The sequence below is a fragment of the Staurois parvus genome, unplaced genomic scaffold, assembly GCF_062004578.1.
Source record: "Staurois parvus isolate SC_StPar_1 unplaced genomic scaffold, SC_StPar_1.0 ptg000282l, whole genome shotgun sequence".
NCBI classification, from domain to species: Eukaryota; Metazoa; Chordata; class Amphibia; order Anura; family Ranidae; genus Staurois; species Staurois parvus.
Genome location: NW_028318078.1, coordinates 14,129,748 through 14,143,527, shown reverse-complemented (window position 1 = coordinate 14,143,527; position 13,780 = coordinate 14,129,748). Strand labels below are relative to the sequence as shown.

The 13,780-nt window shown below is 40.2% G+C and overlaps 1 protein-coding gene across 6 annotated transcripts in view; it reads left to right on the top strand.

Moving 5' to 3' along the window:
• LOC149458682 (6-phosphofructo-2-kinase/fructose-2,6-bisphosphatase 4-like) overlaps positions 1-13,780 on the top strand; it is a 147,184-nt gene that overhangs the window by 89,514 nt on the left and 43,890 nt on the right. For 5 of the 6 annotated variants that reach the window (XM_089681970.1, XM_089681971.1, XM_089681972.1 and 2 more), the window contains 4 exons: positions 2,288-2,354; positions 5,230-5,304; positions 6,820-6,876; positions 12,866-12,987. In XM_089681970.1, the coding sequence (XP_089538096.1) occupies positions 2,288-2,354; positions 5,230-5,304; positions 6,820-6,876; positions 12,866-12,987 (321 nt within the window). The remainder of the gene's footprint in view (positions 1-2,287; positions 2,355-5,229; positions 5,305-6,819; positions 6,877-12,865; positions 12,988-13,780) is intronic. The other variant, XM_089681969.1, reaches the window with a different exon arrangement.

The following is a 13,780-nucleotide window of genomic DNA, read 5'->3' as shown; positions in this document are numbered from 1 at the left end:
TTAGTGAGGACTTTCATAAAGGGTGTTGCACACATTAATCCCCTGTACATATCCCAGTAACCATGTAGGATCTCAGCCTGGGTCTGCAGGTTCTTCAGAACCTACCCTTTGAAGCTATCAAGGATATTCCTTTGTCTATTCTTACACACAGATTTGCTATTCGTAATCCCATCACATCTGCGAGGTGATTTTGATTTGACATGCTCAACCTGTACAAAACCCATTTTTGTGGCACACAGACAACGTTGCCATGAGGCCTTAGGCCTTTTTATCCTGTCAATGTAATTTCTTTCTTTCACCTTAGCCTGGACATTCTCCATTCTCTATGTCCTGCTCCATGACATCCAAAGGGGATTTCCCTCCATTGTCTTGATGTGGTAAATGCTGTCGGAGTCTCTCAGCTACAGCTTCCTTCAAATGGTCTGTATGTCATTTGCCATGGTCACATAGAGCATAGCCTGCTTATCTTTTTATTTTCACCAGGGCTCATTGGGTTCTTTGGAAAAGGAAACACATGGGGCACAAACCGCTAGCGCATTATCCAAGGTTTATTCGAAGTATACAAATGAAAACATACTCGCAAGATAAGATGGATATGCAGATAATATGCAGCCTGTAAAACCACTGAGATGATCCAAAGTAATGGCAGAGTACCCGACTGGTAGTGAGATTGGCATGCTGACGCGTTTCAGGGATGGTATCCCCTTCCTCAGAGCTCATGCGCTAGGTGTTTGTGCTCCCCGTGTGCTTCCTTTTCCAGTTTGTGGTTTGATCCCCCAGTCAGAAGAGGGCTGCACCACCAAGACCTGGTTCCAAGGCTAGCAGCACGTCTGTTTCCCGGTATTTACCCCTTTGAAGCACTGGAGAGGTGGTTCTTTCAGTCCTCTTTTGCTTCTTTGTCTGTCAGGCAAATAGACTGGAAATCAGAACTATAATCGCCTTCTCTCCCAGTGCTGAGGTGTCCTGTAGCTCCCTGCAACTACTGACCCATTCATCTCAGCATTGCCGAAAATACACACTCAGCTGCACAGTGCAGACAGGTTGGTTAAAAAAAACAAAAAACAAAACCATGCATGACAAGGTTTTATCTCCCCCCCCCCCTCAAAGTGTACTCCACTAGATCATTTACTGCTTCCTGGGCTTTTCAACATCAGACAACTGTTTCTCAAGGTTTTGATTTGCAAGTCTGCCACCTTTTCTTCAGTTCATATGTTTAAATCGTACATTTCTTCAAGCTGCCATCTCCTGAAGGCAGCAGCATAACCCAGTGTATCTAAATTATTTCATCCTGTGTCCCCTAATATACTCAGAGAAATAATTTACATTTTTGGGTGTTTTTTTTTGGTCCCTACATTTATTCATTATTTTACATTGGCATATGTAGCGATTTGGTATGCAAAGGTATCCAGGCAGAACCATTTCTCATAATGGCTAGGGTAGGTTGCTGTACCTGGGAAAATAAGCACAGAAATCTCACCCAAGGGGTAAAGAGAGCGTGCAAATGACTTGGCTCACAATCTGAAATGATTAACAAAAGATTACCAAAATGTGTAGAAATTGGATTACTCTTTTAACTTGTCATGCGTTTTGAAAGCTTCAAATCACATGATATGTCACTCCCTATTGTCAGCAATTGAACCATTCAAATCGGTTTGGAAAAAAGGTTCCTGCACTATTTTTTGCAATTTCATGTGCGACTTGCATAGACATCTGTACATGAAGTTGCAGAGATGTCTGCCAAGCGCACATGAATTCGCTCTGGCATGTGGCTTTGAGGTCACTTGAAGTTGCACAAATCCAAAGTCCAGTCCAGTGTGAACCAGGGCTTAAGGGTGTGACGTTGTAAATCACCGTATTGGTGTAACAATCACTGGATTATTTTCAGCTGTTTAACAATTTGATTCAATTCTGTATAGTTCTAAAGCTGACCATACTTGGATAAAGTGTGCAGTTTCCTTTTTAACTGCTTGAAGTAATTTTGTCCACTTGCTGGACCTTATTCCAGCAAATGCTGAATATAGTTCTTGTGAAGCCCTCAAGTCCCTGTGTACTCTGACCTAGTTTAGACACAAAGCCACCTCTGTTCCCATTCAGAGGGACCTCTGTTATTTCAGAAACTTTTCAGTGTTGCTATGATCTACTTGGGATAACCCAGTCACTATAAAGTTCAGAAAAAAGTAATGGTTGGTTCTGCTCTTTAGTACATGTCTGAAATCTTTAAATTGCAAGTTTTGTTTAATAACGTCTCATGCTTTTGACACAGTTTTTTGCACTTCTTGTCCTACAGGCAGTGTGCCTTATTGGCTTTAGATGATGTCAGGAAGTATCTTGTAGAGGAAGGAGGGCACGTGGCTGTAAGTATACATTACATGTACAAATGAGACTATATGTGGGTGCTTACACTCTCCAAATACCATGAACCAAATAAAAATAAAAAATAAATTGGATATATGGCTCCTTTCCTCAAAGTTAAATTACTGCCTGTGCAGAACCATAATACTATTCACATATTGCCAAAAGTGAAATGCAAATATAGTGAAGCCTTATGTACACCTGCACAATATAGGTGTGTTGCAATATTTTTGTAGCTGCCCCTTTTAAGAACTGGTGCGTTGCAATTTATTTATTTTTGTAGCTGACCCTTAAAGAGCACCTAGTGGTGCTCCTGAAGTGGGCACTTACATTCCCCATAGACAGCTCGCACTCAATTTCCAAATGCCATGAACCAAAATAACAAACAATAAATAGTATTTCCATATTGGTGTTGGACTGCATGTAGCACTGTTTTTCTGTGCCACCAAATCTTTCCAAACTGCTTCACCTCCTTTGTCACCCCAATGCACTCACCAAAGATCCATGACCCTCTTATTTAAAAGAAAAGGTCATAAAGCGCTGTTTTCCCCAGATGCTCTTCAACTGCTGTTCCTCACTTTCCTCCAATCATCACTTGTCCTATGTACCCGATGTCTCTCCATCAATGTCACCCAAGGGCCACAAAGGCAGAATCTATCATTGTGCAGTATTAAGACTTGGCAATATAAAGTATTACAAATTTTACACTTACAAAACATGGTGCCCAATATCTCGGCACCAATACACTCCGCATCTGTGCACCACCTTTCTACTTTCTGGACCTCGCGTGCGTTCCAAAAACCCGAAATGGCGTAGGGATTTGGCCCAATATAACAACCGTAAGCAGCCTTAACTATTTATATCTACTCCTGAATGTACTTGGTGATGGTTTATGAAACTTGCTGTTCTAAAGTTATTTTACTTTGCTTTCTAACCTGCCTTAGAGTGGGAAGTGGCTAATGTGCCATATGCAACACTGGCATTTTTTCCTTTTTCATCAAGCATGGGCACCACACATGCCAGAAGCCTATCCATTGTCAAGCTGAACACCTTTCTTTTGTAGACTAACACAACCTGATATGCAAATAGTATGCAAATTCCTGCCCATTGAAGTACTTGAGGATCAGGGATAGTCAGTTGACCACATTAAACTGTTTTACTTTTACAGAAAAAATGAAAAGGTGAACTAATGCCATATACACCCCCCCACCCAGTCCCTTCTGTACTTCCCTTTTCTCTGCAGCGCTTCTGGGCCAGGCCAGTGCGATTCTGATTGATCCGTGCCTGCAGTGAATCGTTCTCGCAGAAAAGCACAAAATAGGGCGCATTCTCCTTGTGCATTACCATGATAATAAGAAATGTATTATAAAAATACAAATACATACAAGCCAAAAAGGTCATAAAAACAGAGACAAGGAGTCAAAATCTGCCAGTCACAGGCAACAAAGGTCCTCTGGGGAAGTACTAACGCATTTCAGGAGACTCCCTTCCTCAGAGCAATGGATAAAAACACAATGGTGTGTAATATAGATATATTATTATAGCAAAGTGATAATGGAACCCCAGCCACTCCCCCATCTGTGCAAAAAAGGGGGTGGGATCTTGCAAGTAACGCGCAAAAAGGGGGAGGTCCCCAAACTTGAAGCATATAGTAAATGACCTCCAAGTGCCAAAAATGGATAAACCTATAACAAGGGACTGTGACTGTATTATAGCAATCAAATGGCAATAAAAAGTGCTTACCAGATGGACAGATCAAAAAGCGCCTGGGATATAATGCATTATGAATGAGCATGGATGTGACTTTGAGTCTGTGCATATAAAATGCACAAAGATCGATCTGCTCCCTAAATGACAAAAACATCACGAAACACATCAAGAATATCATGCTCTATTGGGGATTGACTGTCACGGCGTGTGTGTGTATGAAACCACCAATATTTACATGCCGGAAGCTTGTAGACCTGTCCGGAGACACTGCACATGCACACTGGGTGAAAATGCCAACCGTGCATGCGCCTAAGCGCCACTATTTTGTAACCAATATGAGGAAGTGACAGATGTTGAGGGCGGAAGTATGCAACAGAGAAGGACCAAGTGATGGCAGCTCCTGCGGTCCCCTGTAAAGGAGACGACGCCAGCAATGCTGCTGCGAGCCCAGTTTGTGTGCCAGAAAATGACCGTTTCAACAGAAGGTTGTTTATCTTTTTAAAGAGCTTCTAAAGCCAAAACTTTCTTCAGCTTTGTATGTTGTGGGGAAGGATTAGAATTCCAGTCAAGTTTTTTTTTTTACTGTGCTGTACGTTTTGTTAGAGATTCCTTCACTTTGTCTTTTTGGAGAGATTTTCCCCTTACTGCCTGCCCTAGGGACAACCTTTTAACAGACAGAAGGTGGTTTTTTTTTTGTTTTTTTTTTTATATATAAAAGTAAGCAAGGCAATACTAGTATCGGTCAACTTTTTATTGTCCTCTGTTTCCCAGTTACAGGTTTTCCCCTCTTTTTTGTCTGGGGGAAAAAGGTTGTCTGCAGAATATAAATGGGAGGAAAGGAAAATCTGTCCAACAGAGCTTTGCATAGCAGTAAAATCTGACAGAGGTTCTAACCGTTTTCTTTTATCTAGAACAAAAAATATTTGGGATATAGATGTACTTTATTTAAGATTTTGCTTTTTGTTTTTTTTATGAAAAGGAAACAGGACAACTGTGTAATTGTCAGTACTGTAAGCACTGCATTAGACTTGTGCTAGGTTCATTTTAAACCTGCTGCTACACAGAAACAAAGGTGGAAGTGAAATTCTTTGATTGCATTGTATGTTGTGTATTCACATATATTGCAGGTTTCTTTTTGGTTCTTTACAATGAGTTTTCCATCTACAGGTTTTTGATGCAACAAACACAACACGAGAGAGGCGGGAGACCATTCTTAAATTTGCTGATCAGCATGGATTCAAAGTGAGTTGTTTTCTTATATCATGGCTTTGTGCTTGATTTTATATAGCAGTAACAAGCAGAGCAGCATTTTGTTATATTCGTTTTCTCCTCTTCTCAATCCAGATCAGTTAATTCGTTTCTAGTTTGAAGACTAGTTAAAACCCCCAAAATTTATATATTTTCTGAAAGCAGACCCCTGGAGAATAAAATGGTGGTAGTTCTAATTTTTTGTTTTTTGATATTTACGCAACTGGTTTTTTCAGAGGCAAATTTTCAGTAAATGCACTAAAGTTCATTTTACTAAACACAAATGCAATATATTACCCATTTTCATTGCGCTGAGTAAATGGATATCCAACACACTCCTGCAAAACTGTGAATTTTCTTTGACCTATATTTTCCATAGACCCTTTCCGTGGGGAAGCAAATGCCTTCTGTGGAAGTAAAATGAAGTGCAGAATCTAATGAGGATCACAGGAAGCAGACTGTTGTCTTGTGGAGCTGCTATAGCAGCTGGGAATGTGTGTAACCCCACCCCACTGCCACCAATGACATACAGTGTTGGAAGCAAAAGGGTTAAAGTGAGAATCAGTGCTCCCATTCATACTGTATTTGTCTGGCATCCCCCAAACTGAAGGTTGCTGAAAAATTTGTAAATGCTTGGAACACACTGATTTGATACTAACTAATGCATGCATATACAAGTCATAACTATGGTGTGAACTGTAAGCAAAAACTCATCCGGAATGCACCCAGAGTGTTTTTGTGGTGTGAACTAGCCCTAAGAGCAGTTGTGCCTTTTTTGTATTGCAGTTAGGATGAATAACGAACTTGTAAAATGTTTATCTGTACACAGAGTGAAGTGGTTAAATCTCCAGAATGCTGTTAGGGAAGGGCAGTGTGACATAGGGCAAAAACACCATCACATACTGAAGGAAAGAAAAAAAAAAAAAAAAAAAAAAAAGTTTAAATCTAATTTCTTAACAAATAAAATAAGGGTCCAGTTGAGTTTTAAAATTAAACTTTTTGTTGGACCTACAGTATATTTTCGTCTGTAACCCGTTTTAGGTAGATTTTTATTTTCGTGTCTCTGTGATAGAAATAGAGGGAGTGGTTGCCAAGACAGCAATTTAAACACGGTCAAAAAAATCTAATTCATTCATTGTTTCAGGTTAGTAACGGGTAAGAAATGTTGAAACTATTAAATTAGTTTGACACTTGGGCAACTTGAATTTTCACCATAAAATGGCAGCCTCCTTTCAGTACAGGGTTAACTAATATTTGGTTATTCTGACAGTAGGTAGGTGGTGTGAAGTTGAATTTCTTGTTATCTACTTTAATTTTTATTGACGAGCGTTCCTTTTTCTTTTCTGTTCTTCTTCTTCTTTTTTTTTTTTTTTATTTAAATATATGCAAGTCAAACATAAAAAGGCCACGAGACGGAACTATAGGATTTTAATAAACATGAACAGTGATCTCTGGCCTATTTAGAAATGGCCATGAACTAAAAATGTCTTTCTTCCCTTGCATATAAAGACATTCTTTGTGGAGTCGGTATGTGTTGACCCTGAAGTTATTGCGGAAAACATTGTGGTAAGCAGTATATCCAATCTTCCCCATTGTTCTCACTTCGAATAAACCATAACCTAAATCTTTATCCTCTCACATTGAAACTCTCTTGTACATTCAGTATCCATTTATACTAAATGTTGCTTTTACTGCTTTTGTTAGCCTTTCTTGTATAAGGGTTAGTCTGCCTTTGTCTAGGATATAAGTCCTCTAGTTCTACAGTACTTAGTTGAAAAATTACTACTGTGACAGATACAGCCGGATTCTGGACTTCCCTAGGGGTTACAGTATTCTACAGCAGTTTATACTAGACTAGAACCCATTTTAGGCTAGGATTATGTAAATGATAGGACTGATAGGTCTTTCCCATTTTGTTTTTTTTTTTGTTTTTTTGTCCCTGAATAAGCATGTTCTGTGTCAACCAGTCCTTCATGCTCACCTTCCCGTTTACAAAGGTCCTGATGGCTGTAAACGAAACTTATCAACGGGAATTTATGTAGGCTACCGTATCTGACTCATCCTGAAATTGCTAGTCACCTGGCTGTCATGCTGATCCAATAACCTCAATACTTTAAACTAGCATCTCTAGTCTTTTTTTTTTTTTTTTTTTTTTCTGCAGCACACTTTAAAAGTATGCATATTCTCGAGAGGCACCCCAGACTAAAATGGGGGTGGGGGGGAGAGAGAGAAACCTAAATGTTTATCAATGGGAAACCCTTAGCCTGGGACAATGCACACAACTGCCTTGATGACATGAACTGTACATCAGAGTCCATCCCCCTCCAATCATGTTAGATGCCCCCCCCTAACCCTAGTCAAGGCAACGCATGACTCTGATCTGGGACAAGCTGGGTCCTGTGCTTGCGGTACCCTGGGGGAAGCCAGACCGCACTCTTGCTTGAGAAACACTGCTTTAAAGGATAAGTTCACCTTTCGTAACATGTTACATACACCCATATCCAGGGTGTTCCATGTAACATGTTATGATCAGACTGGTCTAGCCAGGGGATCTTCTCCACTAACCCCCCGCCCCCCCCCCCCCCCCCCCCCCGTTGCGAACTGTCATGTTTAAAAGAAAAAAAACAGTGTTCAGTGTCAAGTCCTAACAGCCTTAGCGGCTGTAGAGCGCTGTGGTAGTTCATTCATTCTTCCTATCAGTATATCTGGTTGCTTGTACATCCCGTACTGGCAAGCAGATATACTGACAGATCTGCAGGAGACTTGCATGGCACCAGCAATCTGCTGAACGCTGGTGCAATGCTTTACAGCAGAAGTACTGAATTAAAATTCACGGGGGGTCCAGTCCGGTCAGTAAAATTTTCTTCCAGCGGAACACCAAACGGAACGTCAAGTTGGTGCTATGACTCAGATCCTTCACATCATAGTTCCTCCCACTACCCCTATTCCCCCACTTTTACATCACAGACCCCGTCCCATCAAAGACCCCCCCCCCATCACAGATCGCCGAATCACAGTCCTCGCTGCATATTACAGATTCCTGTTCCTTTCATAACATTGCAGTACTCCCCCCTTCCTCCCCACCCTGTCCTACCTTATTCACACAAGACGGCAAGCATGGCAGGTCTGGACATAGGGTGGGACTTTTCATGTTTAAAGGCAGGTAAACATCTGCTTGGACCGCCCCGCTGCCTAGCAACCAATCACTCGCTTCCTAACACGAAAAGTCCTTCCCTTTGCCCAGACCTGCTGTGTTTTTCGTCTTGTGTGAATAATAAGGATGTGGGGAGGGAGAGGGAGTGCTGCAATGTTATGGAAGGGACATACCTGCTGCGCCTCAAATGATGTGCCATACCTTAACCACTTCCGGCCCATGTACATAAATGGCCGGACGGGAGCAGTGCAGGAGCAGCTTGCCGTTCATTTACGGCGCCCGCATCTTCAGGTTGTGCGCGCTCCCTGGGAGTGCGTGGCACTGCGATCCGGTGCCCACTGTGTCCAGAGGACAGAGCGGAACACCGATCGCTGTATGGGACCTCTGTGTGAGGTCCCAATCATGTGATCACTGATTGGCCAATCAGTGATCACATGAATAGTAGTAAGCAAGATGTCACTTCTGACATTGCTTACTAGTGAAATCTCTGAATGATCAGAGGTCACATGGTACAAGGCTATTCACAACAGCTTTGTACCATGTGACAAGCTGTGACCAATCACAGCTCTCACAGTATTTCTCAGTGTCTTCAAGAATGCACCCAAAGAGGAGAAATGATTGCTTTTACTCCCATAAAGGCTGTAAAAGCAATCAGTGTAAAAAAAGAGAGAAATCTTCATCACCCCCCCCACAAGCAGTACACTGTCATTATGGTGACACTGTACTGCTAAGATGACAGTATGTTTAAAAAAAAATTTTTATACATAATATTTTATTATTTAGGTTTTTTTTTAACTATAATTTTTGGTCAAACTAAGTTTTTTTTTTTTTTTTTTTGTTTTTGTTTTTGTTTTTGTTTTTGTTTTTTTTTACTAAAAAGATAACCGAATAAATTTTGGCCAAGATTTATGAAGAAAGATTATTTATTTGCAAAATTTTATAAGAAACTTTTTTCTTATACTTTTTTTTTTTTTTTTTTTTTTTTTTTTTTTTTTTAATTAAAATTTTTTGGACTTTTTTTCCTTTTTTATATAGCAAAAAAAATTAAAATCCCAGTGGTGAATAAATATCATCAAAATAAAGTTTTATCTGTCTCAAAAAAAGCTAAAATATTCATATGGGTACAGTGTTGCATGACCGCACAATTGTCATTCAAAGTGTAATAACACTGAAAGCTGAAAATTTGGCCTGGACAGGAAGGGGGTAAAATTGTCTGAACTTGAAGTGTTTTAGGGTAATAGTGGCAGGCGAGGGAGCCGACAGCGGGGAGCGGGCATTCAGGCAACTATTTGGTGAAGCTGTGGTCCGGAAAGGAATGTTTCTGGGTACAGATCTGGACCACGGTCCACCATTTAGTGATGCCTGCTTTACAGACTCCTGCAGACAAAAATAACTGCACATTTTTTTACCTGCAAGAACTTATCCTTTTAAACCCCTGACCATGAGCAAGCATGCAGATCAAGGGTTTTGACTTGCCTCTGAATTACTGACCCACCACAAGGATGAAAAAGTCAAAGGATGACAGCCCAGCTCCCGGGAAAGTAAAAGTGCTCCCTTGCAGGGGGGCTGTGCTGAATGTGAATATGTGGGAGATTTAGATTAGGTTTTTTTTTTGTTTTTTTTTACCAATCAGTCGTGACCAGCAGAGCTCTGCCCATATTGTATCACTTGACTGACTTTCAAAGTTAAAAAAAAAAAAAGGTATTTTGAAGTCTTCAGATTCATCAATCTATGGGCCTTGATTTTATTGATACCATATACTATGTGTATATATTAAAGCCTATGCACATGGGTTTCAAGGCCCATTTAGGAGATGCTTGTGATATATTTTTTTTTAATGCACGACTTTTTGTTTTAAAACCTCAATCTTTATCTACATATGAATAATAGTGCAAATTTACACGGTGAATTATTGAGATGTGTATCAAGCCCAAATGAGTTGGTATAGGTTTTAAGGGCCCATTCACACCAAAAACTGAGCATCTACTGCGCGTTATTTTCTACACATTTGTATGCACGTATTTGTTTTACAAAAAATGTATTGGTTTTTAAGTTTTACAATAGAAAAAGGGTGCAAACCACAGTCAAAAAGCTCAGCAATGCGATTCCAGCCCACAAAGCCCACTACATCAATACTTTCAAGGTCATGGTAACTCCTGGCATTGAGGCTAAATGCATATGTTACCAGTAAACCGTGTGCTGAAAATCACAGCTAAGAAGATCAGTGCAGAGTCTGTTGGTGAGGGTTGTTCTTTGCTGTTAGTAGCCAGTGCCATAATGTGGGGGGAAAAAAAAAAACGGGGAAAAGGGAGAATAAGGAAAAAAGGGGGGTGGGGGGAGGAGAAAATAAGAAAGATGAGAGTAAGAAGGGGTTCGGAGGAGTTTTGCCTGGGAAGGAGGAGAGAAGGGAAAAGAGTGGGTGGTGAGGGCTGGGGGATTCTCTCCAGCAAATTTCAGCCAGAAACACATTTGCATTCATTTTGTGTGTTTTTGTGCTCATTTACTTTCGTTACCACATTTTTTTTTTTCCTATCCATGTTTGTCTTTTGAGGTCAATTTCTTCCTTTTTTGGGGCTTTTGTGTGCATTGCATTTGCATGTGTTTGTGTGTGCATTTTTGCACATTTGAAGTGTGGAAAAATGCAGTTTGCTGTATTTTTTTTGCACCCCATTGTAAGGGTCCATGTACAGTGGACTGTATAAAAAAAAAAAAAAAAGCCAGATCTTTTGGCAGAAAAAAAAAAACTCAGAGCATTTTTGTAGAGGCATTTAGGAGCATTTATCATTGTGGGGTTTGTTTGTGTTTTTTTGTTTTGTTTTTTTTGTTTGTTTTTTTTTTCTGCGAGAAATTGCCTTTCAAAAAAAAAAAGGTGTTTTTTTGGAGGGTTTTTTTTTTTTTTGCCTCCAAATACTGAGCTTTAAAATATGCCTCTAAATGTAATAATGTGCATGGACAAATTTAGGACAACGTTATGCTGCTTCTACAGGCAAAATGCTTAACTCTTGTAGAAGCAGCGTTTTTTAAGCCCAGTGTGCATGGATCCTAATTGTGTGAAGTGTGGCCATAGGATAACTTGGATTTTGGACTCTGTGCAATTGGAATACAGTCAAAAACTGCATTTGGTGTGAATAATTGGCCCTTAATGTTTTATTAATCTTCTTAGCATATGCTTTAAGGTTTTTTATCCAGGCCATTGTAGGGTTAGTAGTAGTTATTTATGTTTAACTAGACTTGTAAGGTTGAGACTCTTATCTGTTCATATAAACAGCTTTCTCGGTAGCTGTCAACTTCTTGGGCATTATTTTGCCCCATGTTGATCCTGTATTTGAGGAGAAACCGGCGCTTCACCTTTCTTGGAAAGTAAAGCTTGGGCCTAGGAGCTGCAGGGACATAGGTATTTATTGAAGAGTAATATAGGTACCTGCAGGGACCAGAAGGTGCTTGTACTTCAGCACTGTTATGGTAGGCTTTAAATTGAACCTAAGCTGGCCTAAAGTGCCTAACTCCCAGTAAAATAAAAATAAAAGCACCCTTGCAGTGCTTCAACCCCCAAACCACACTGCAAATGTTAATTGCCAAGGGCAGAGGAATATAGAGTAAATTCTTACCCTAGCCTAGGTTTACAATTGTGTAGGTCAGGAATGCTCGCAAAATTGCACGTGTTCTGACCTGCAGGCAAAATGCACTGCTCTTTAGCAGACACACAGGGGTACCCACTCGCATTGGAAAATGTGGTGCATTCTTGTGCATGCCAGATGGCATTCTTTTGTGGCACAGGTTCACTAGGTGCAGTGTAATTAGGGGAAAAATACCTTGCAACTCCTTTTTTTTTTTTTTTTTTAATCCCCCCCTAGAGTTTCTGCAGGTAAGGCAGCCTATTGAAATGAATGGTCCCTCATAGGCTGCTGTGTAAGCTACAACCAGTTTGTCACACCCCAGCCTCTTCAGCATACCATATAGGGTTAATGATTCTGTATTTTATGTGATGATACTGAGGCTCCAATCAGACTGGATCATTGGGCAGATGAGGGGAATGCCGGAGTGAGGAATATCAGGTAAGTGACAGACTCTAGTGGGGGCTTGGGCTTTAAAGAGAAAAGGCATGCAATGGTAGTGAAAAGTACTTGCCCCCAGTGTATTCTGAGCAGTGTTTGCCTAATCGTGTTATCTGAGCATATGTGCTATGTATTTACACCATTACACCAGCTTATTCTTTGGAAAACCGTAGCATTCAGTTTGGAAAAATTGAGCTTATGGGTTCAGTTGGTCTCGGTGTATTCACTCCTGGTAGCATACTCATATGCTATCATCTTTTGACTGCATAGGGCACTGAATTTATGCCACTGAAATGTTTAGAAAATCTAACTTTCGCTTACAGGAGTTTTCCGCTTTGTTTTGTAGCAAGTGAAGTTGGGCAGCCCGGACTATTTAAACTGCACCATTGAGGAAGCCACTGAGGATTTCATGAAGAGGATAGATTGTTACAAAAACTCCTATGAGATGCTTGATGAAAACTTTGACAAGTATGTCCTTTCTTGCTCCTATTCATTTTCCACGTTAGTGCAGTGTATTGTAATTACAGCAATGCTATACAAGTTAGCTGTATCTTTTTGTTTTTCAGCAGGAATTTTATTTTATGGATTTACTATAGTATAAAATGTAGATTTTTAAAAAGGGGTGCAAAAAGGGGTTTCTTGGCCATTTTGTGCTTAGCAATACAGTCTTCAGCCTAGTCCACACTGTTGTTTTAGGCTTCTGTCATGTTTTGTGCAACAAATAGAGTAAAGGCCCATATACACAAGACTGAATCTATTCTATTTTTTTTATATTCTGTTTTTAACATCACAAATTTTCACATCAAACGTTTATAAACTGAGGCACAAAAAATGTTTTTCGCAGATTATATTTTTATTTTAATGTACATTTTTTTACCACTGTGCTTTATCGTTCACCTGGCATTTCTGCTCTGAACCCAGAAATGCTCAGCGCTTGAGCTTTTCCAGTTTATGACCTATGGGCATATTGGGGAATGGATGTTCCCTGATCTGCTCCTGCTTCCCATCCTGACTCCCTTTTACTGTGGTCCCAGACTCCTGAAAGGATTGGTTGGGCCCTAGAACCATGGGAAAGGGTAGTTCTTTAAGCTACTGTAAAAGTGACCTTTAGAGTCACCCAGATGACTTTTACATGGGAGCCAGATCAAACAAAAAATTGTACCAAACTCCGTTGCATCTGTGAGCTTGTTTTTACCACTTTAAAGTCCAGGCTCTTTTTAAATGACCAGTGGACAGCAGGTGGTTTAAAAAGACAGCTATC